Source organism: Mastigoproctus giganteus, chromosome 4, assembly GCF_048544385.1.
Source record: "Mastigoproctus giganteus isolate SK-2022 chromosome 4, ASM4854438v1, whole genome shotgun sequence".
NCBI classification, from domain to species: Eukaryota; Metazoa; Arthropoda; class Arachnida; order Uropygi; family Thelyphonidae; genus Mastigoproctus; species Mastigoproctus giganteus.
In genome coordinates this window covers 222095799-222119083 of record NC_143578.1, presented here as the reverse complement: position 1 = coordinate 222119083, position 23285 = coordinate 222095799, and the positions used below count along the sequence as shown (strand labels likewise).

The window sequence follows — 23285 nt, the reverse complement described above, 5'->3', positions numbered from 1 at the left end:
GTGTGCTTGATACTAGCTCTCAGTATCTGTCTTGCAAGACATTATGGAAAGCTCTGTTTTTGTCATTGTTTTTGTAGCTTGGAGTATGTATGTATGAGTGGCGAGTGAAAAAGTGTATGGCATTGTATGCTTGCTTGAAGCTCTTGACCACATACGGATTGTTGCACTTCATTGATATGGATTTGCCAGAATACATTCCCTTCCTCCTCAATGTCTAAAAACAAATCCATATTTTAATTCAAAGTAAATATTGTAGATTAAATGTAAAAATGAGTCATGTAAAAAAGTAATATCTTTGGTAGTCTAAGTATACACGTATTGTATGCATCTAAGTATACACGTATTGTATGCATGGGTGCTTGACTGTCTACCTGTGATTATATGTGTGTGAAAAAGTATAGGTACGCATGCGTGCGTGCGCGCAGGGGGACGTTAAGTGTGTTTCTATTCAGGGTATTGTAGTGAGTGGGATGGGAGAGTGAAAAGGATGGCTGAATGTGAATGAGTCACTAATTATAAATGTTATTATTATCTTATGTGTGTATCTCGATTCAAGTGCTCGGTGAGAAATGTGTCTACTCGACCTCAAGGGAGGGAAAGTTAAGTGTGTTCCTATTTAGGGTATTGTAGTGAGTGGGATAAGTGAGTGAAAAGAATGGCAGAAAGTGAATTAGCATTAGCAGAGGCAGATGATGCAAGAAAGCAAGCTTAAATAGCAACAGCCAAAAAAAACTAAAACATCCCATTTCGCCCATCCATTCACTCCAAAAGTTTGTGTAGTTCTACCTTGAAGTTATTTAAGTTGTTGACCTCCACTACAACAAATGGAAGTTTGTTCCAATTATCAACCACTCAGAGGTGAATTTCCACACAATATTCTGCAATTGTCTTTCCTCAATTGGAATTTATGTTCCCTCAGGTGAGTAATCTGCACAAGAGGAAGAATCCCATCAGCATTGAGCTTGCTCAAACCATTCAAGGCCCTATACACCTCAGTTAGATCACCCCACAGGTGCTTAGGTAACAGCAACCCTTTGTTCCACTCACAAATCTCATTGTCCTTCTCTCTACTCATTCCAGCAGCTCCATATCTTTCCTAAAATGAGGCCTCCAGACCTGTATGCAGTACTCAAGGTGTGGCCCAACCATTGCCTTATACAAGGGAAAAATTACCCCCTCATCCCTGCTAGCTAAATTCCTGTATATCATTGACAAGACACCATGAGTTACTCTGGCAGCCTGTCTGCACTGCTCATAAAACTTCATATTTAACTGCCCAATTACCCCCAGATCCTTTCATTTTTTACTACCCTGAGTGTTGTACCACCCAATTGATATGTTACTCTGGAGTTACTGCTACCGATGTCCAGTACTTTACATTTGTCAATGTTAAACTTCAGTTGCCACCTCTCAGCACATCTGCTCAACTTTTCCAGATCCTGTTGCAGTAGCATACTATCATTACTGTCATTACAACCCTGCCATCCTTTGTATTGTCTGCAAACTTAGACAGTAACCCTTCATGATATACCTTCATCAAAATCATTGATAAATACGAAAACAACGATGGACCCAACATGAAACCCAGGGGTACTCTTCTATAATATTAGTTCACAAAGAGCAGTGTCCATTGATAACCACTCTGTCTTCTCCCACTCAACCATCTTTTTATCCATTGTAGCAACTTGCTCTTAATGCCGTACTGCTCCAATTTGTACAGTAGTCTTCCATGTGCCACAGTATCAAATCCTTTCCTAAAATCCAAGTATATGATATCAAAGTTATTTTTTGCATCCAGTTCCTTTGTGACTACATCATAGTATCCAATCAAATTTGTCAGACAAGACTTCCCCTTAACAAACCCATGCTGTGTCTGAACTATAACTGCAATCTTGTCTAGATGATCCTGTGGTTATAGTTCAGACACAACATGGGTTTATATATATGTGAGTGAATGTCAGGTCACTTCTGTAAATTGTGCAATGGTTGAGTGAATATTTGTGAATAGTACATAAGAATAAAAAAAATGATAATAAAATAAAATAAATGTGTTTTGTCTGACAGTTGCTATGTTTAGGTGGCACTTGCATCCTGTCTGGCTGAATGATGATAATGAATGCAAAACGACAAATGTGTGTGAGTGGGTTGTCCTATGTAGTAGTAGTAGAGGCTTGTGATACAAGAAAGCAAGTTTATGTAGCATTGACAAAAAAAAAAAAAGTCCTTCTATTCAGTCTGCCTGTTAATAACCTTAAAATAAAAAAGTGTGTACTTGTGACAGATGGCTGAATATGTGCAGTATGTGTGTGCTGACAGGACCTCAAATTAGACTGCAAAGTGTGTTAGTTGTCTAGTTCGGCAACCTTCTTAGGAGCCCCCTGCCATGCTGGCATCAAGCCTCTTTCCTCTGACATAGAAACTACTGACATCGGCTCCAGCTGGCCTGGCCAGAGTGAGATCCTATATAGCGAACCACTCTGCACCCACAGTACGATCCCCACATAGGGTATTCTGGCCCTATGACTTTGCCTCTAACCAATACCATATCCATTTCCCCACTCCCTACCCAAACATTTCACTTATTGGACTCTACCACCACAAAACTTTTACTGTTCTTGACAGCTCCCCCTTGTTGGAGGAGGGATTCCTTCCTCAGCGATGCCCCTCTATCTCCAGGTGGACAGTCTTCCTATCATCCACCTTCCTTATCTTCATCTATCCGTTCCCTCCTATTTTCACTGTCTCTCCTGCTCTCCTTTTACCTTTTTGAGTTGCTTTTTTTTTCTTCCCCTCCCTCTTTTGGGACTCTCTCTCTCTCTCTCTCTCTCTCTCTCTCTCTCTCTCTCTCTCTCTCTCTCTCTCTCTCTCTCTCTCGCAATCTCAAGTGCAATCCCACATTTGCTCCTGCTAGAGATTATATCTATCTCCTACTGTACTAGCTGCCTCCTTGGGACAATGGATGGGCAATATGGTGGCCCACTAGGGGCTTCATGGCTAAATACCAGAGGAATAACAGACCTACACCAAAACTTATACTATCTCTGGAATTTAAAGAATTTGTACTGCGACACAGAATACTACATAGTTTTAGGGTAGACCCCCAGTGCTGTTTGACAATAAACGCTGTACACTATGTACATGTTGTATTCCCTATATTCAAATTTTGCACCCCTTATATCTGCATTTGATGACTTGACCAGCACTGGTGTAGATGCAAGTATACATGCACCTGTTCTAACTCTTAGTTACCCTAACACAGCCCACTTACTTGTCCCATGATGACTCACACCAGGCTTTGAAATCCCTAGAATATATTGATTTCCAGGCTGCTGCATGTTCCACTAGAAGCAGTGTAGGAATCACTTTCACCCCTGCACATAGCTATTGTTAATCTATTAGTGTGTGTATCTCCCGAGCCGAACTTGCAGTTTTCAGACCCACCTAAACCGCCTCGATTGCATCAGCAAATATTCTTGCACACTTTCTATTTAAGTGTATCCCTTACTTGTGGGAGCAGCTTCTCCTGTTAATAAGCACAGATCACACTGAGAAAAATTCTACCCTACGCATCTTGTGCAATCTCTCCAGGTTAAATCACTTTACAAGGGTCTCATCTCATGCACCCTCCTATAAGGCCTGGGCAGAATTGCAGACATTTTCAAATTCAACCCTAACTTGCAACTTTTCTTCAACATTGTCCTGTATTTTTTTAGTCAGCAGAACTCGTACTGTTAATGTCGTTAGTGCAACTTGTACAGTAATATCACTTTTTATGTCCTTAAAGGATGATATCTGCTCTACAGTGTTTCAAATTTTGCTCCTGGCAGACATACTCTGGTCCTATTCCACCTATCCTCTTTGCACGATGTATTTCCTGTTTCCTTGATAATAGAGTCACCAACAATAGCTACCTCCTTTGGGACCAGTGCATTCTGCCTCGGCAGTTGCTGCTGTGCTGCCTGATGCCCAAGCGTGAACTCTGGCATTGAGTTGGTCAGCTGACAGCTGGATGGGTCCCCATTTTAATACCTTTAAGGGCATCCACCCTACTCCTCCAGCTATCATAAAGGCCCATCACAATGTGATATCCATTCCTTTGCTTTTAATTTTTTTTTCCCCTTTGCTCTGAGTTGGCACCTCATTTCTTCACACTCTCTGCACCAAGCACACAAAGACATCCTCTCTTGGCTATATCATGTCCTGTTCCAGAAAGGTCTGTAAACATTGCACAAACAGCAGATTTCTTCAAGCCATGATCTGTAGGAGAATTGTCCCTTCAGCTCTCTCCTGAGCCACAGTACACCCACTGCTTTTAGTCCATTGCTTTGCTGCTCTAGTGGGACCATAATTTCCATTTAAATTCGATATAATTGACAATACTACACTGAACTAATATACTGCATGCAATAATAATACTGATTCACCAGTTATGCAGCAATAATATGTTACTAGTTTGTCAATGCTTATGCTATCAAGTTTGTCAAGTTTGCATTATGTGTATTTTGCAATACCATTACGTTTGTAAAATAATAAGTTTATTGTAATAGATAATAAAATTTTCTAACTTATGCCATCCTACTTCAACCAATATTGTCAATACTGTTAGTAAATATACTATAAAGAAGATTTTTTTCCCCTATTATGTCTGATTCAGACCAAAGTGTCAAGTGGCACTTAGTTCTGAATAGCTGCCTTTTCTTTACTACTGAAAGCATAAGCTGGATTCCTTCAGTTTTTAAGGTTGCTTGTTTAGTTTTTAACATTGTTAATTTGATAGTCATCAGTAATCAAGGCAATATTACAACAAATGTGTAATTATTTTACATCTTGCCACCCCTCCCCTTCCAGAATTAAAAAAAAAATAGTTGTATGTAAATTTTTCACCTCACGTTTACTCTACTTTTCACTAGTTCTACCAAATGATGACAGAATGGAGGACCAACATCATGTAAGTTGAGAGCAACATATAATGGGAGTGGGTGAGGTCTATAAAACTATCTGTGGACTTATTTAACTAATACAGGTCAATGTTGAAAAAAAGTTGCCCAGACATGATAGGAGGTAGTATATGTTAAAAATCCTATCCTTGGATATAGGGTAGAATGTTTCTCAGCATGGTCTGTGCTTGTTAACAGGACAATCTGCTTCCACAGAAGATGGGACACCCTTAAATAGGAAGGGTGCAAGAATATTTGCTGATGCTATCGAGGCAGTGTTAGGTGGGTCAGAAAACTGCTAGTTTGGGGGATACACAGACTAATAGATTAACAATAACTGCAAGCAGAGGTGAAAGTGATTCTTGCACTGCTCCTATTGGAATGAGCAGCAGCCTGGAAAACAAGGTTCTGGGGATTTCAAGGACTGCTGGCAGTCATCATGGAACAAGTAAATACATGGGCTGTGTTTGGGAAACTAAAGAGTAAGAAAAGGTGCATATACACCAATGCTAGGAGTTTAGTAAATAAATTTTACTAAACTCCTAGTAAAATATGATGAGAGCCATGTAGATCAATTCGGACCTGGAAAGATTGTGCAAGGCTCAAGGGGTAGAATTTTTTTCAGCCTGGTTTGTACTTGTTAACAGGAGAGACTGCTTCTACATGGATGGGATACACTTAAATAGGAAAGGTGCAAGAATATTTGCTGATGCTATCGAGGCAGTGTTAGGTGGGTTGGAAAACTGCTAGCTTGGGAGGATACAAGTACTAATAGATTAACAGTAGCCACTGGCACAGGTGAAAGTGATTCTTGCACTGCTTCTATTGGAATGAGCGGCAGCCTGGAAAATAAGATGCAGGATATTTCAGAGACTGCTGGGAGTCATTGCGGTACAAGTAAACACATGGGTTGTGCTGGGTAGCTAAGAATAGGAACAGGTGCATGTATACTTGCGTGTACACCAATGCTAGGAGTTTGGTAAATAAATTTGATGAATTTGAAGTATTGCTCAAAACATCAAAGGCATTATATTGTTGGGATATCAGAGACATGGTGTCACACAGATATAAGGAATGCAATACTGGAATTTTGGGGAGTACAGGAAGGATAAACAGGGTAGGAAGGGAGGAGTGGTTATGCTATTAGTTAAGAAACACATACAATCCAAGGAAGTGAAGCCAGTCGACATTGCTGGACAGTGCAGTGTCAAGTCAGTTTGGTGTCACATAAGCATTGAGAGATCAAAATTGAGAGTAGGAGTGTGCTATAGGCCTAATGACTGTGATGAGTATAACAAAAAAACTGTACAGGAAAATAGAGTGGGCCAGTAAATCAGAGAGTCTTATAATGGGAGATTTTAATTTCCTGGATATTGACTGGAAATTGTTGGTCGGTCGGTCACACACACTAGCAAGACTTTTGTGGATTTATTGGATGATTGTTTTCTACATCAGCATGTTCGGGAGGCAACTAGAGGGAGTAATACTCTTGATCTGATTATGAGTAGTGATTCTTCATGCATTAAGAATCTGCAGATAAAGGAACCACTAGGTGGCAGTGATCACAGTGTGCTGACGTGGGATTTACTCAAAGAGGTAACTACCATCAGGGGTAAAGGGAAGGGTTTTTGCTTTCGTAAAAGTGGCTATGGTGGTCTGAGACAGTATTTAAATTCCATACGGAAGTCCAACTGATGGTGTTACCCACAGCAAATTCAAAATGGGAGGCATTAAAAGAATTAATCTTGGAAGCTACTAGGCTTTACATACCTACTAAGAAATATTGTTCAAAGTTTAGGCCTAAATGGGCCTAAACCATTTTCATGGTTTAGATGAACTAATGAGACATGTGGCAGAGAATAAAAATGGATGGGATACATATAAATTAATGGGTGACATGGAAGCCTATGATAGATATAAGCTGGTCTGTAACCAAGTCACAAAGGAAATTAGGCAGGCAAAGGCAGGTTATGAGAAACCTTTTGCAAAGGATGCAAAGAAAAACAGCAAAGAATTCTTTACCTATGTAAACTCTAGAAGGAAAGGCATGAATCAGATTGGTCCACTGGATATTGATGGTTCAACTGTTGATGATCCTGCTCAGGTAGCTGATAAACTGAAGGATTATTTTTCGCCTACATTCACACATGAGGAGTTATTCAATGAGGGGAGTGCCAGAAGTTTATCAAACTCTAACAGAGCACTAAGTGATTTGGTAATAACTGAGAGGAAAGTAAGGGGGAGGAGAAATTTTTGAAGATAAACATAAAAAAGGCACCCGGGGTGGATGGGATCTATCCAGTTATATTAAAGGAGGCAGCAAAGGAAGTAAGCAAACCCTTAACCATAATTATGAGAGCTTCCTTGGAATCAGGGGTGGCCCCATGGACTGGAGATGTGCAAATGTATCACCAATTCACAAAGGAGGTTCAAAAGGTGACACAAGTAACTACAGACCTGTTAGTATAACTTGTTTTCCGGGAAAGTTAAGTGATAGTTAAGATACAGCATGGGTTTGTCAAAGGGAGGTGTTGTCTGACCATTTTGATTGGATACTATGATGCGATCACAAAGGAACTGAATGTCAAAAATAATTTTGATATCATATTACTTGGATTTCAGGAAAGCTTTTGATACTGTTGCACATGGAAGACTGCTGTTGAAATTGGAGAGGTATGGCATTAAGTGCAAGTTGCTACAATGGATAAAAGGATGGATGAGTGGGAGACGACAGAGAGTGGTAGTCAATGGGCACTGCTCTTCATGGACTAATGTTATTAGTGGACTCCCTCAAGGTTCAGTGTTGGGTTCATTGTTGTTTTCTGTATTTATAAATAATATTGATGATGGTATATCAAGCTTAATGTCCAAGTTTGCAGACAAAACTAAGGTTGGCAGGGTTGTTAAGGGCACTAATGATAGTACGCTGCTGCAACCGGATCTAGAAAAGTTGAGCAGATGGGCTGAGAGGTGGCAAATGAAGTTTAACATTGACAAATTTAAAGTACTACATATGGGAAGCAGTAACCCCAGAGTAACGTATCAATTCTGTAGTACTTCACTGACAGTGGTAGAGAATGAAAAGGACCTGGGGATAATTGTGCAAGCAGATATGAAGTTTTCTTAGCAATGCGGTCAGTCTGCAAGAGTGGCTCATAGTGTTTTGTCAATGATATATATAAGAATTTTTCTAGCTGGGATAAGGAGGTGATTCTCCCATTGTATAAGGCAATGGGCAGGCCGCACCTTGAGTACTGTATACAGGTCTGGAGGCCTCATTTTAAGGATTTGGAGCTGTTGGAACGAGTACATAGAAGAGCAACAAGATTAGTGAATGGAACAAAGGGTTGCTCTTACGAAGAAAGGCTTAAGTTTTGCAGATTACACTGTTTGGAGACTAGGCACCTGCCAGGTCTGATTGAGGTGTATAAAGCCTTGAATGGTTCGAACATGCTCAATGCTGATGGTATTCTTCATCTTGCTCAGAATAATCACGTGAGAATGTATAAATTCAAATTGAGGAAAGACAGTTGTAGGATAGATATGCAGAAGTTTGCCTTTAGTTAGCGAGTAGTTGATTGGTGGAACAGACTTCCATCTTTTATTGTGGAAGTTGGTAGCCTAAATAAATTTAAGGCTGGGCTGGACAGGTATTTGGAACGAATGGAAGGGTGAAATGGGAGTGGGTTTTTTTTTTTTTTTTTTGGCTGATCCTGCATAAGCATGCTTTCTTGCATCGTATGCCTGTACTAATGCTAATGCCAATTAACAATAGCAAAATAACCTCACTCGGATTTAGAGTGGAATGCCCAAGGAAGGGCCCAGCGATCATATTATTTGAGGTGGACCATGAACTGCAACCTGAACAACTTTCAGAAGAAATATACAAGAAGATTCTACAACATAAACTGCCTGAACAGGAACCAGCCAACCTAATAACTTCCAAATACAAGATACGATCAAAAAATGGAAAAGACAACAACTGGACAGTCGAGTTACCACCGTCCGCATGGCAAGTTATTAAGACACAGAGCAGACTTTATGTGGAGTGGAGCAGCCTACGGTTCAGAGAGAATGTGGCCATACAGAAATGCTTCATATATTGTAAGTATGGCCACACCTGCACCCAAAAGGAATCGACAAGTGGCCACCGTTTGGTTAAGGGACGTGAACATAGGAACTGTCCAAACAAAGCCAGTGAACCCATAGGCACTATTCACAAGAGCCTAAAGCTAGAGCATATGCATTCCATCTGGGATCCAGATTGCCCAACCTTCCTAAAAACTAAAGGATTATACTAAGAAAGAATATGGGGACTCTGATTAAAAGATTCAACTACGGAGTACTTAGAATGCACCAACTGAATGTCCAAAGAGCCCGAAGAGTGGTAGGGCAGGTGAGATAAAAGACAGAAGAAGACAACGTTCATGTTAACCTTGTCATGAAACCATACACCCACCAACAGCAAGTGAAATCCGCTTTGCTACAAAGTTGTACAAAGCATGGAAGATACACCCTGGGCAGCAATTCTAGTGAGAAACATAGAACTCACAGTCATCAAAATACCTCAGCTATGCACTCCTTCGGCAGAATGCACCCAACTGGAGTCCTCAGTGGGAACCATATATATCTCATAGCATTATACCGCAGGCCAGGTGCAGAGATAGGCTCTGCCCTCCCCTACCTGTAAAATGTCCAGACAACTCTGTCTGGGCAGAGAATCATAGTGGGTGCTGACGTGAACTGTAGGTCACATGTCTGGCACAGTACAACACCTGAATGCAGAGGAAGCAGAAATAGCCAGAAATTGGACTAGCCAATTCAACATTCACAGTAAAGAATCAGCCATTTTGCCTACCAATATACAGTAACTTAACTTGGGCAACAATTGACATTACACTAGCAACAAGAAACCTAGAAAAATGTGTAACTGACTGGACTGTCCAAAATGAATGGACACCCTCGGACCACAGAACTATAACTTACAGTATCAGAAGAAATCTTACAAGAGCGCCAACTGCAAAGCACATGCTATACAGGTTTAATCCAGAAAGCCAACTGGGATGAATACAAGAATAACCTCCGCATACAAGAATAGCACCACATGGATACTCAAACAATTAAACATGGAGGGATGGAAAACCCTGACCAAATTCAAAGGAAGGTGACTAAAATAATTACCACAGTGGCGGAGGCCTCGATGAAAAGAAATAATCCCTTTGGTAGGAGCGATACCCTGTTGGACCCCTGGAGCTCCACAGAATGAAGAAATTAGTCCAGGAAGAAAGAAAACAATTCCAGAGGTCCTGGCCGCCAAAGGAGGTGATGGTACTGAAAAATTAATACAGACAAATCCAAAACCTATACGCAGTCAAGATCAAGAAAAACAAAAAAGAATCTGGGGGAAAATTGGTCCAAACAACGGGCAATGCAAAACCCTGGTTGGGAGTGGTGTAACCACAAACAAACTCCCCAAGATGCCATTACCACGACCTGGGAGGAATCTGTAGGAAACATACTTGATACCATTTTTCAGGGACCAGCTGACATTGGAACAAAGAGAAATATGCCAAGGCAATGAACAATACGAAAGTAATCATACAGAACCCCCATTTACCATGGAAGAAATGCATGAGGCAGCGCAAAGAACCAAGAACAAGAAATGCCCAGGCCCAGACCAAATTGAACCAGAAATGGCAAAAAAGGCCATTGGATTCATACTAGATCTTCTGCTCCACCTCTGTAATACCTGCCTGAATCATGGCCAGTTATCAGTCCAGTGGATAATTGCAACACTCAAACTAATCATCAAAAGCCCAACCAAACCCCCAGAATTACCAAACTCGTACAGACCTAGAGCACTGCTAACCACGTTCAGTAAGACCAGGGAAAGGATGCTACACAAGAATAAATCAACATTACCGCAATGCCAACCTCAACATGCCCAAACACTACAACTTCACTCCCAGAATGTTGACGGCTGAAACAATTTGAAATCTGCTCTGCAAGGCAAATCAGTGTACCAAAAAATACTTTCTGTCCATCACAATTGACTTCGCTGGAGCATTCAACACACTGTGGTGGCCAAGCGTCCTGGCAAGACTCAGAGCAGAGCAACTCCCTCAAAACCTTTTCCATTGTTTAAGATCATATCTACAAAATAAAAAAGTCCAGATTGTTTCCCCCTATACCAGCACCTGTAGAGCTGCCCCCCAGGGTTCTGTTCTGGCGCCACTCCTGTGGAACATTGTTTTCGACGATTTCCTCTCCAAGAATCTGGGTGATGTCGATGTCCAGGCCTTTGCAGATGATCTAATCCTGACAACTGCAGCAGACTCAAGAACCTGCCTGGAGACCCAAGCTAATCAGGTACTTCAGACACTTCAAGATTTGGCAAATATTCATACTCTTAGGATTGGGCCGGAGAAAACTATCTCTCTTACTTTGGGGTACCCTGGACCTGAGGAGGCCTCCACAGATCAAAGTTGCAGGAACCACAATCAAACTGTTCAAACAACTCAAATACTTGGGTATAATACTGGACAGCAACTTATCTTTCACGGTCCATATCACCAAAACAGAAAATAAGAAGATATATGGCCCTAATTGCAGATTGAGACGCAGGGGACTGGGGGCTCAACAGAGAACTCTATCCCTCTACTACCAAATGCTTTTTACACCTACGGAGCCCCTGCCTGGTTCTTAAAGGCAGAAACCGCAGTCAACAGACGACTACTAGAGACAACCCAAAGAAACATCCTCCTCATGATCTCCAGGGCAAGCAGCACAACAAGTACTGCAGATCTTCAAGTCCTGACGGGGGCGCTCCTGCTGTACCTTGAGGTGCTCCGATGTGAACTGATGTACCACCTTTCACGGAAAATTCCAGTAGTAACGAGTGGATGCACAATCAATATGGCTAATGAGTATAAAAAAGAAAAAGCAAGAATATTGGATCATCTGACACAACAGTGGCAGACTAGGTGGAGCAAGACAAGTAAAGGCAAGATCACCCGTAAATTCATATATAATGTCACAAAACTATATCCAAAGGGTCCAGAATGGCTTTGCCCAGGACTGAACACCACCTTCCTCCTCACAGGACATGGACCTTTTAAAGAAAAGCTCCATAGTATGGGTATCATTGAAAAACGTCACTGCCCCTGCAGCGAGATAGAAACCTGGAAGTACATCATTCACGAATGCGAATTATATGAAGACCTAAGAGGAGAACTCATCACGAGAATAAGATACACTCCCCCAAACCAAGAATACCACCTACTTCACTCCAAGGAGGAATTTGCTGCCCTTAGCAAATTTGCACAGGCATTAATCAGTAGACAAAAAACAATGATGGCAATTTATCAAGGAATGCACTAAGAGACAAACATCAGATGTAGTTTTGCAATGCTGCTGATTCCCCAAAGATAGCAAATCAACAAGGAATGCATTAAAGAGACACACATCAGATCTGAAGACATAACACTCGGGATAAGACCATGAAGCTTTGTGCTTCCCTAGAAGAGCAACTCATTGAGGAATGCACTAAAAGACAGGCGTGAAGACATGCCTGCTGGAGAAAAGATTGTCAGGATTGGGTTTCACCCCAGGACTGACCCCTAATTATGACTAAAAATATATATAACTGCTATAGCCATATGGCAAACTGGGCTGGACACCCCACTCTGGCAGGGCATGCCCATGCCCTGCTGCTGCCGCCTTCTGGAGGCCATCCTCCCTGTCAGCCCCCTCCTTCTGCTTCCTACCCCCAGTCTTCTGCCTCCTCACCCACTACTTTCTTTCCCCACAGGTCCAAATTTAAATACACCAAAATTAATGCCTGACTTATTAGGCCTTTAGAACAAGATTTTAGTGAATAACCCCACACACTGTTAAAATCAACAACCTCATTTTGAAGAAACCACGATCTTGTCCCCTTTTTTTTTTTTTTTTTTTTTTTTCCAAATCAGGGGCTAGCCATCGAAATCTCAGGAAAGTAAGTGGCACGACCATCCAGAGTACTTTATAAAATACTGGTAACTCCCAGCCGGCCTCCCCTTTAGCGAGGTATGGTAACATCATGTCCCATCTGGGGCCCCGGCATCTAACAGGCCGGAAGAACAAGGGGCACAACACATTACACAGTACAAATCCCACACACTTTTTAAATCTCTGGCTAGCTCAATACAACAAATACAGGCAGAGATGGGAGAAACCCCAGGTGCTGCTAGAACCCAAAAATACCTCATACCTCACTAAGAATTCTTCATGTGTGACTGTAGATGCAAAATACTTATTCAGTTTGTCTGCAACCTGAGCAGGGTCAACAACAGTTAACCCATCAATATCAATTGGACCAATGTGATTCATCCAGTTCCTAAATGAGTAAAGAAGTGTTCACTGTTCTTCTTTGCATCTTTTGTCAAAGATTTTTCATAATCTGCCATAGCTTGCTTAACATCCTTTGTGGCTTTCTTGCAGACTACTTTATACATATCATAGGCTTCAGTATCACTTGATAATTTATATGCAGTCCATGCATTTTTCTTCTCTGCCAGAATTCTCATTTCAGTTCATATGACATCCATTTAGGTCTAAGCCTTGAATTGTATTTCTTAGTTTGTTTGAAAAGGCTAGTAGCTTCTATGATTATTTTCCAAAATGCTTTCCATGTAGAATTTGCTGTTGACATCAGCAGGTCCCACTGTACAGAATTTAAAAACTGACTGAGACCAATGTATTCACTTTGAAAAAAGCAAAAGCCCTTTGCTTTACACTTGATGGCAGCAGTAACACTACATTCTTATGTACCGCCAGCAAGCAAAATAAAATTTTAATGTTTAATGTTGACAAATCCAAAGTACTGCATATGGGTAGCAGTAACTCAAGAGAAACGTACCAAGTGTGTGGTACTACGCTCAGGGAGGTGGAGATTGAAAAAGGCTTGTGGGTAATTGTGCAATCGGATATGAATTTCTCCTAGCCATACAGACGGACTGCCAGATTTTGTCATTGATATATAAGAATTTTGCTAGCAGAGACAAGGTGTTATACCTTTGTAGATGGCAGTGGTCAGGCCACACCTTGAGTGCTGCGTACAGGTCTGGAGGCCTCATTTTAGGAATGTTGTAGAGTTGCTAGAAAGAGTACAGAGAAGGGCAACAAGTTTGGTGAGAAGAACAAAGGGGTTCTCTTACCAGGAGAGGCTTAAATTCTGTAAGTTGCAGCATCTGGAGACTAGGCACCTGTGAGGTGATCTGATGAGGTATACAAGGCCTTGAATGGTTTGAGCAGGCTCAATGCTGATGGGATTTTTCCACTTGCTTAGATTGAGAACTTGAGGGGGCATAGATTCAAATTGAGGAAAGACAGTTGTAGAATAGATGTGCAGGAGCTTGCGTTTAGCCAGTGGGTAGTTGATTGCTGGAAGAGACGTCCATCTGTTGTTGTGGAAGTTGATAGCTTTAATAAATTTAAGGATGAACTAGGCAAACATTTGGAGTGACCAGTGACCAGATGGGTGAAATAAGAATTTTTTTTTTTTTTTTTTTTTTTTTTTTGGCTGATGTTCTATAAGCTTGCTTTTTTGCATTATATGCCTCAACTAATGCTAAATCCCACATTGATACACTCTGTTCACTGCAACATGGTTCTGCATATTCTTAATGCATGAAGAATCACTGCTGATAATCAAATGAAGAATACTGCTTTCTCTTGCTTCTGTAACATGCTGCTGTAGAAATCAGCTACCTAATAATCCACAAATCACCTGAGAGCGAGCATAAATTCAGATTGAGAAAGACAGATGTAGGATAGATGTGCGGAAATTTGCCTTTATCCAGCGGGTAGTTGGTTGGTGGAACAGACTTCCATCCCTTGTTGTGGAAGTTCATAGCCTAAATAAACTTAAGGCTCAACTGTACAGGTATTTCGAACGAACAGAGGGGTGAAGTGGAAGTTTTTTTTTTTTTTTTGTTGATGCTGCATAAGCTTGCTTTCTTGCATCATATGCCTCTACTAATGCTAATGTTAAATCTTGCTAGTGTCTGAGTGACCAACCCATAAGCTCTAGCCAATGTTTCTAAAGTTAAAATCCTTCACTATAAGAGATTCTTATTTCCCAACCCACTCTTTTTCTATGTAGTCGTTCTTTATATACTCATCACAGTCATCATGCTTATAACGAACTCCAACTCACACCAGCTTGAATAAACATTGCATATGAATTCACTAAAGAAGTGGTTTAGGAAGTACAGTCAGTCCTCGTATAACACGTGTTTACTAATTCGATCATACACGATTTATAAATAGGGAACGATATCTTATATAACACGAACCGAAGTCGCTTATGCACGATTCGCCTTTGTGTTTACAAGAAATGGCAGTCGAATGCAGAATCACCCCAACCGAACGCAACACGATAGGAATGAAAAGAAGATTCTGAAAATGTATTTATTTTTCTTATATCAGTGAAGGGGAAACACATTTCACCATAATAACGTAAAAACCAACACAATTCCAGGCTATCAGTATAATTGCAAATGCAATTAGATCGAGTTTACTACCAGTTTATAACAGATTCCACTAGCAGAAATGCAACTGGAAATTGTTTTTATTGTTTTATGGTAGTAACCTCTAGAAATGTACTTTAGTAAAATGTGAGGTGTTAATAGTGTATCTCTGCCTTTACGGTGTTGTTTATTCAGTTGCTACACGCACGCACGCAGCTTTGTTTATGTGTATCAAGAGTCCCTGCTCGTTTTGTAATTGTGCTTTATTCCCTAAAAAATGAGTAAAATACTTAAAAGGTGTGAAAAGGAAGTGTCCTGGTGAAGACCATGCAGATTCAGAGAGAAAAAGAAAAGCAATATCGATAAACAGAGACGAACTGGGTCAAAAATTCTTACCCGGAAAAATTTGTAGTGACCTCATACTAGTGTTTATGGCCAAAATCACACCGGCCTCCGGCCCACCGGGGTTTCCCTGGTAAGGCTTATGGCCAGTCCCCCTCTTTCGATAGAGAAAAAATATGAAATTGTGAAACGCTTTGTGCGAAATGAAAGACCACGTGCTACAGACCTAAATGAGGCAATGCCAAGAATTACAAAGAATGCAGAGAAAATAAAAACAACTTTCATAGCAGAACAACTCAAAGTATAATTAAAATCCATTAGATTAAGATGCAAAGAATTGGAAGAGATGGAACGGCTGTCATCTTTTTGGATAGAAAATCAAACAAAAAACAAGTTTGCTTACGATAGAAGCAAAAGCATTAGCAATATTTTATTACATAATAGTCGTAATAAAATACTTACGTATTTTATTACGATTATTTATTGTATTTGATAATGTTTTGGTTACAAATGTGTGTTCAATCATGGGTGGTTGACACCTAACCCTATTTTATCCCATAGGGCCTGTTGTTTATATTGCACGATTTTGCAATGCACAAGGGTTTCTAGGAACACAACTATCGTGCTATACGAGGACTGACTGTACCTGAGAATAATCTGTAATTCTTTAAAAAATTAAAAGTAGATTACATTCCGCACAGGTTTAAGTGCTCATTATTTTACCAATTTCCATTTCAAGTATACACACACATGATTTTACTTATAGTAACCCTAATGCAGCCCATGTATTTGCTTGTTTCGTGGTGACCCAGCGGCTCTTAATTCTTGACACCTTGCTGGAACAGGCTGCTTCATGTTCCAATAGCAGTGAAGAATGATTTCACCTCTGCTTGTAGCTGTTGTTAGTCTGTGTATCTCCTTAGGCTAGCAGTTATCTGACCAACGTCACACTGCCTCGATAGCATCAGCAAATATTCTTGCACCCTTTCTATTTAAGTGTATCCCACCACTGTAGAAACAGTTTCTCCTGTTATCAAGCACAGATCATGCTTTGAAAAATTCTACTACATGAGCCATGCACTGTCTCCCCAGGGCTAAATTGATTCACAAAGCTCTCGTCACATACTCCCTCCTATCATGCCTTGGCAGGATTGCAGACACTTTCAAATTTAATCCTAACTCATGGTTTTTTCTCAACATTGCCTTCTATACTTGTTAAGTCCTTAGATCTCTTATATTATTGGTGCCAATGTCTACAACAGTATCACCTTTTGTGCTCATAAAAGATGTGCTCTATAACATCATGAACTTTTGCCCGTAGTAGACATACCCTGGTCCTATTCCACCTATCCTTTTTTGCACAATATATTTTGTTTCCCTAACAGAAGAGTAGTTGGTTGCACATTCTGCCTTGGAGATTACTGCTGAGTTTCCTGATGCACATGTGTAAGCTCTGGTAATGCACATGTGATGTAGGTAGGTAGCTGAGATCTTCTTAAGTCCCCAATTTGATTCCTTTTAGGCACCCGCTGTGCTCTTCAGGCTCTCATAAACTCCCAGCAGAAACACTGAATTCATGCGTAATTTCCTCATACCCTTTTCACTAAACACAATAAGACATCCCCCTTGGCTGTATCACATTTCGTTCCAGATTGTATACAAACATCGATTTAATATCGAACAAGTAGCACATTTTGTAAGGCTGTGATTTGTAGGTGACCTGCTCCCTTCATTTCTTTCCTGAGCCACAGCATTCCCACTGCTTTCATCAGTTTTCTTTGCTGCTCTAGTCTGAGGCATGATTTTTGTTTTAAATATAATTTTACTTGGGAATACTGGACTAAACTAATAGTTACCTAAATGTTATAATAACACTACTCTATTTTATGCAACGGTAATTATGCTAGCAAGTTTATGTTACTGGACTAATCGATACAAGGCGCATTATTAAAGTTCATGGCCTAAATATATATTTGAGGAGTCTGGTAACATGTTACTTTTCAACTTAGTCCTCTTTGGAGTCGATACACATTTGCTGCTAGTTCTGCAATGAATTAATTGCAGCTGGAAAGAAAGTTTTCTCTTGGGCCTTTACGAATAGTAATAGTATTGGTAAATGATGCAAACAAAGCAAGCTTATATAGCATCAGCCAAAAAAAAAAAAAAAAAAAATGCACAGTTCACCCATCCTTACATTGAAAGATTTTGTCTAGTTCTTCCTTGAATTTATTCAACCTATCCACTTCCACAACAGATGGAATCCTGTTCCAAAAATCAACCACCTGCTGGCTAAAGGCAAACTTCCACACATATGTCCTGCAACCATCCTTCCTCAACTCGAAACATGCCCCCCTCATGTGTGTAATCTCAACAAGTGGAAGAATGCCATTCACTGCCATAAAATTCATCCATTGCAGCAGTGACATCACTGTCAGCAGGAAAAGGTATGACAGCCAATATTTTTTCAAATTAGGAAATCAGTGAAATTCCAATGGTGCTAAATCGCACGAATACAGAGGATGGTCCAAAATTTCAAAGTTGCACTCATTCAGTGCAGCCATGGCAATGACAGACATGTCAGCATGTTGTCCTGGTAGAAAAAGACTCCTTTGCTAAGTTTAAAAGACTCCTTTCCTAAGCATGCATCTTTGATGTTTTTACACAAATGCCTCACAAGATCTACGTAATATGCTCCTATGACTGTTTGGCCTTTCTGTAGGGTCCACTAGCTATACTCTGTCAGCATCCCAAAAAAGCAATGCTGCCAAGTTTGCCAGCAGAAGGAATTGGCACTTTGCATTCTATGGAGGGGTAGAAGAGCTGTGTTTCCAATGTTTGGACTGCTCCTTTGTCTCTGACTAAAAGTGATGAACTGATGTCTCATACATGATTATACACCTTGCAAGGAAATTGCTGGATCTGCTCTTCTTAACTTTGGAATAGAAAGAGGCATCCTCCTCCAGTGACGTAACCATATCCTGATGAATTGCCTTTTGTATTAGTCCCCTTTTCCTCATTCACACAACTTTGTTGACTTCAAGACGTAATTAAAAAGAGACAAAAAACTGCATGAAAATTGGTGGGCTATTTAAAGTGTTAAAACCTAAGTACAGAATTTTTTTACACTGTATTGCTATCCTTTCATACTCAGGCCACAAACTTTCAAACACCCCTTGAAGACTGAACTTATTAATAATTTTCTGATATATTCATAAGTAGCAGATGCCCAGTTTTCCTTTTGCACATTTCTCATGACAGTTGAAATGTAGTCTTATGATTTACTAAATTAAAAAAAAACATCCCTCTGGTATACCAAAAACTGCATTTTTGTGCAGAATGAAGGCAATGCCTTCATTTCATCTTATTCTTAAAAGAATCATGGATTAATTACTAATGTATTAATTACTATTTGGGTGTTTTGTAAAGAATGGAACATTACCTTGTATTGGAATTGTTTATGTACTTTGAACTATGACATATTTATATACTTGGAATTATCATCTATATTTATGTACTGTGAATTATCATTTAGGCTTATCGTGTGGTGGTTGAAACTAAAACAAGTTCTATGATGAATGCAGTTCCAGATAACATTGATAAACATAAGGAGAATTATGGAAAAAGTTCTGCTCTACAGGGATTGTGGTGTTCGAGCTCTGAACCTGTGAAAGCATTCTGTGGAATAAGTAAAATATGGACATCACCAAGCAGTCGACGTTCTAAGGTTGCAACTAGAATGGTGGATTCCTTGAGGTACTTTTCAAGTAAAGATCTTAATGTTTCTATATACAGTTGTTTTATAACTTGGAGATTAGCTGGAGAACTGCTTTTTTGCTTCTATTCCAAAAAAAAAATTAGATTTGCTCATGTGCTCTTGGGAGGGTTGTGGATATATGGATATTGCAGTGATGGCCAGAGATCTCACACCTGAAAGTACAAAATACTAAAGAGCTAATGTCCAAGTTACATCTGTGAATGTAGAATTTTGGCAAAGTGTGGCTATTGAACAACAGAAAAACAAACATTTCATGGTTGTGGACATATTAGACATATCTTCATGGTAGAAGATTTCAAAAAATATTATAAATGTTTGCTCTGTGCTGGAAAATGCTGCTAAAAGTGTTCATGTGGGGAATAACAATCTGGAAAAGGTCAAACTTCTGTGGTAATTTTCATCTCATTGCCTTGGTCTCTGAAGGTCAAATGTTTTTGATCCTAATGCAGTTTTGGCTTTAGCTTCCTTTTATTTCAAGTTATGGATATTATATAAAGATTCATCTTTCGACTTCAAGGACTGCCTTAAAAGATTTGTTGCTCTATCATGCTGCTCCCACTAATGTCTGCTCATGACTTGGAACCTAAATAAATGATGTCTGAGGTGGGGATAAGGGTGCACATTATAGCAAATCTAATGAACATCACACCACACTGACTTCCTGTTCCCTTTCAGCCCATACTTAAACAGTGATGGGCAGCTTTTATCTGTTAAGATGACACTTTTTTTATAAAAAACTTTACTGCATGATTAACAAAGTTGAAAGAAATATTCAGTGTAATAAAAAGGATAAACTGCCTTGGTGATTCATTGAGCTGGTCCACTGGTATCAAATGTCAGTGTTGCAAGTGCTGTGTAACACACTGTGTCATTACTTTATCTTAGTAACCTCTGAAAACAACTTAAAAACAAAAAAATAAAATAAAATAACTAAAGATTCTGAATATAGAATGCATGGCAGGAAAAACGTCAGTGAAGCCCAAGCTATGAATTCTAACCTAGGCAGAAACAGAGAAGTGGCATCCTCCTCACTATATTTAGAAATATTATACCTATGGAATTACCCGCACTGACACAGCATTCCAATAATCACAGTCTCCAACATCATCTAATAGTTAAATGGTCTCTCCCCTGCCAAAACTCACCACCCCATTCTCAATGTCTCCAGAACTTACAAGATTCCTTAGATAGTAAGGGATCTTCTCTATCGGCTCATACCTCTTTAGGAACATTTAATATTATTTAATTTTGTGGCAAAGAGATTTGGAAAAGGGATTGAAACATGGCCCTAGTTTTCCATTTGTCTAAATTTTAATTAGAATTGTTAATATATTTGCACCAAGATTCTAAATCTTCATGTGTCAATTTTATTGCAAGCTCATCAAAGCGGTCCTTTTTATTACATTAAATGCTTCTCTTTTTTCCTGTGTAATGAAGGTTTTAACTGTAGTATGTCTTAGCATTAGTCGAGGCATACGAAGCAAGAAAACATGCTTATACATCAGCCAAAAAAAAAAAAAAAAAACCCTTCACATTTTACGCATCCGGTCACTCCAAATGTTTCTCTAGTTCAGCCTTAAATTTATTTAAGGTATCAACTTCCCCAACAACAGATGGAGGTCTGTTCCAGCCATCGACCACCCTCTGGCTAAAGGCAAACTTCTGCACATATGTTCTACAACTGTCTTTCCTCAATTTGAATCTATGTCCCCTAAAGATCTGAGCAAGCGGAAGAATCCCAATAGCATTGAGCATGCTCAAACCTTATACACCTCAATCAGACCCCTCGACGTGGGCACCTGTACGTGGTGAGGGGACCTCCCAGTGACGCTGCTGGACTTCCAGACTAGCATCACTGGGATCCAACACCCACAGCCCAGGTTCCAGGCTTACATCAATGGAATCCGGCGTGTTTGCCGTGCGCTGCGACCCGTGGAAATTCGGAAAGGGGGATCCTGGTGGTTGAGGGACCCAGCTTCAATACACCACTTTGGCCCCTGCTTCGACAAGACGGGTGGTCCTGGAAGGCCGGCTAGGATCAATCGGCTAGTAGGCTAGCCTGAGAGGGTCAACCTTGTCAATGCCACGCCCCTACCCTCATGGTCCGAGGGACAGGATTCAGGCTGGCGGCCGGGTATAGTGTCTGGGTAGCCCTGGCGTCCCACTCCCGAGCGCATTTATTGCATGCCGGGTAGTGAGCGTCCCTTTGGGCTCCGTGGTGGGTGGGGAGCCCGGGCACTGAACCAAATAAAATTTCTATGAATCCTGATAAACTTACTTCTTCGGGGGCCCCAACCCGGTCCCTATCCGAAATCAATAAGAAAGATACAGATGGCAGTATTGCTAAAAAGAGGCAGCGAACCGAATTATCATCAGGGCCTGTCCCAAGGTTTTTAATTATGCATTCTACCAATGAGACACCGATTGGTAAAATGTCGCCTTTTTTTATTCAAAAAGGGTTAGACGGGTTAGCAGGTTCACCCAAATCAGTTAAGAGGCTTTGTTCTGGAGACCTTTTAATTGAAACTAAAAATGACATGCAATCAGAACATCTCCTCCGAGTAACATCAATCGGAGGAATACCCATAACAGTGACACCACACAGAACATTCAATTCATCGAGAGGTGTCATTTCAGAGTGGGACCTTCTCGACGTAACCGAGGAGGAAATATGCTCCGAATTAAAACCCCAGGGAGTTATTGCCATCGAGAGAATTACTGCGCGAAGGGATGGAAAAATTGTTAAAACCAGGAGCATTATCCTGACTTTTAACTCTCCTAAACCTCCTGATGAGATTAAAGCTGGATACAACAATTGTTCAGTGCGTCCATACGTTCTGAACCCTTTACGGTATTTTAAATGCCAGAAGTATGGACACTCTCAAATGGCCTGCCGTGGAGTCCTTGCATACGCTCGATGCGGTGCTAAGGACCATGAAACAACAGCATGTTCGGCCGCAAAACCCACCTGTATTAACTGTGAAGGCGAACACCCGGCCTACTCACGAGCATGCCAGAGGTGGAAAGAAGAAAAAGAAATTGAACGGCTGAAGGCAGAGCTAAATATATCATACGAGGAGGCAAGGAAATCGGTCAAACCCCTGAATATCAACAAACCTACCTACGCCCAGAAGGTAGCAGGGAGATGTTCCGTCGGAACTCAGACGGACATGACCATTCCTCCAAAGGAGTCTTTCACCCCCATCGCGCATTATCTCTTAAGTTCTGAAAAACCTGCAGAGAAAAACCAATCAGCTGCCACTCCTGTATCAGTACCTCCTAATGCTCCACAAGTAACAAAGGTAATTATGAAAGAAAAGAATAAGAAAGGGGAAGTCTCCCCTACTACCCAAGAAAACATGGATGTCGAGCAGAAGGAGGTACCCGAAGATTCAGTCTTGGAACTCTTTGCGGAGGAAGAAATGGACACGGGACAGCGTCCATTCTTCCCCAAAAAAGATAAACCCAAGACTGATAAAAGTAAGCCCTCAGCACCTCGGAAGCCGCCTGATGGACCCACCAAGCCAAAATAATGGCTAAATGCCTACAGTGGAAATGTCGTGGATTCCGGCGAAATACTGATGACATCAAGGCCCTCCTGCAAAAGCACGAGCCAGTTTGCTTTTGCTTGCAGGAGACTTACCTAAAGGCAAATGATGAACCCACAATGCATAACACCACAATTTTTCGTAAGGATAGAATTGCGGATGGTCCTGCTCA

At 40.6% G+C, this 23285-nt stretch overlaps 1 protein-coding gene across 1 annotated transcript in view; it reads left to right on the top strand.

The window, feature by feature from the left end:
* eco (Establishment of cohesion) overlaps nucleotides 1-23285 on the top strand; it is a 118938-nt gene that overhangs the window by 73272 nt on the left and 22381 nt on the right. Inside the window, exon 6 of the mRNA XM_090372483.1 lies at nucleotides 19323-19543. Within this exon, the coding sequence (XP_090228609.1) occupies nucleotides 19323-19543 (221 nt within the window). The remainder of the gene's footprint in view (nucleotides 1-19322; nucleotides 19544-23285) is intronic.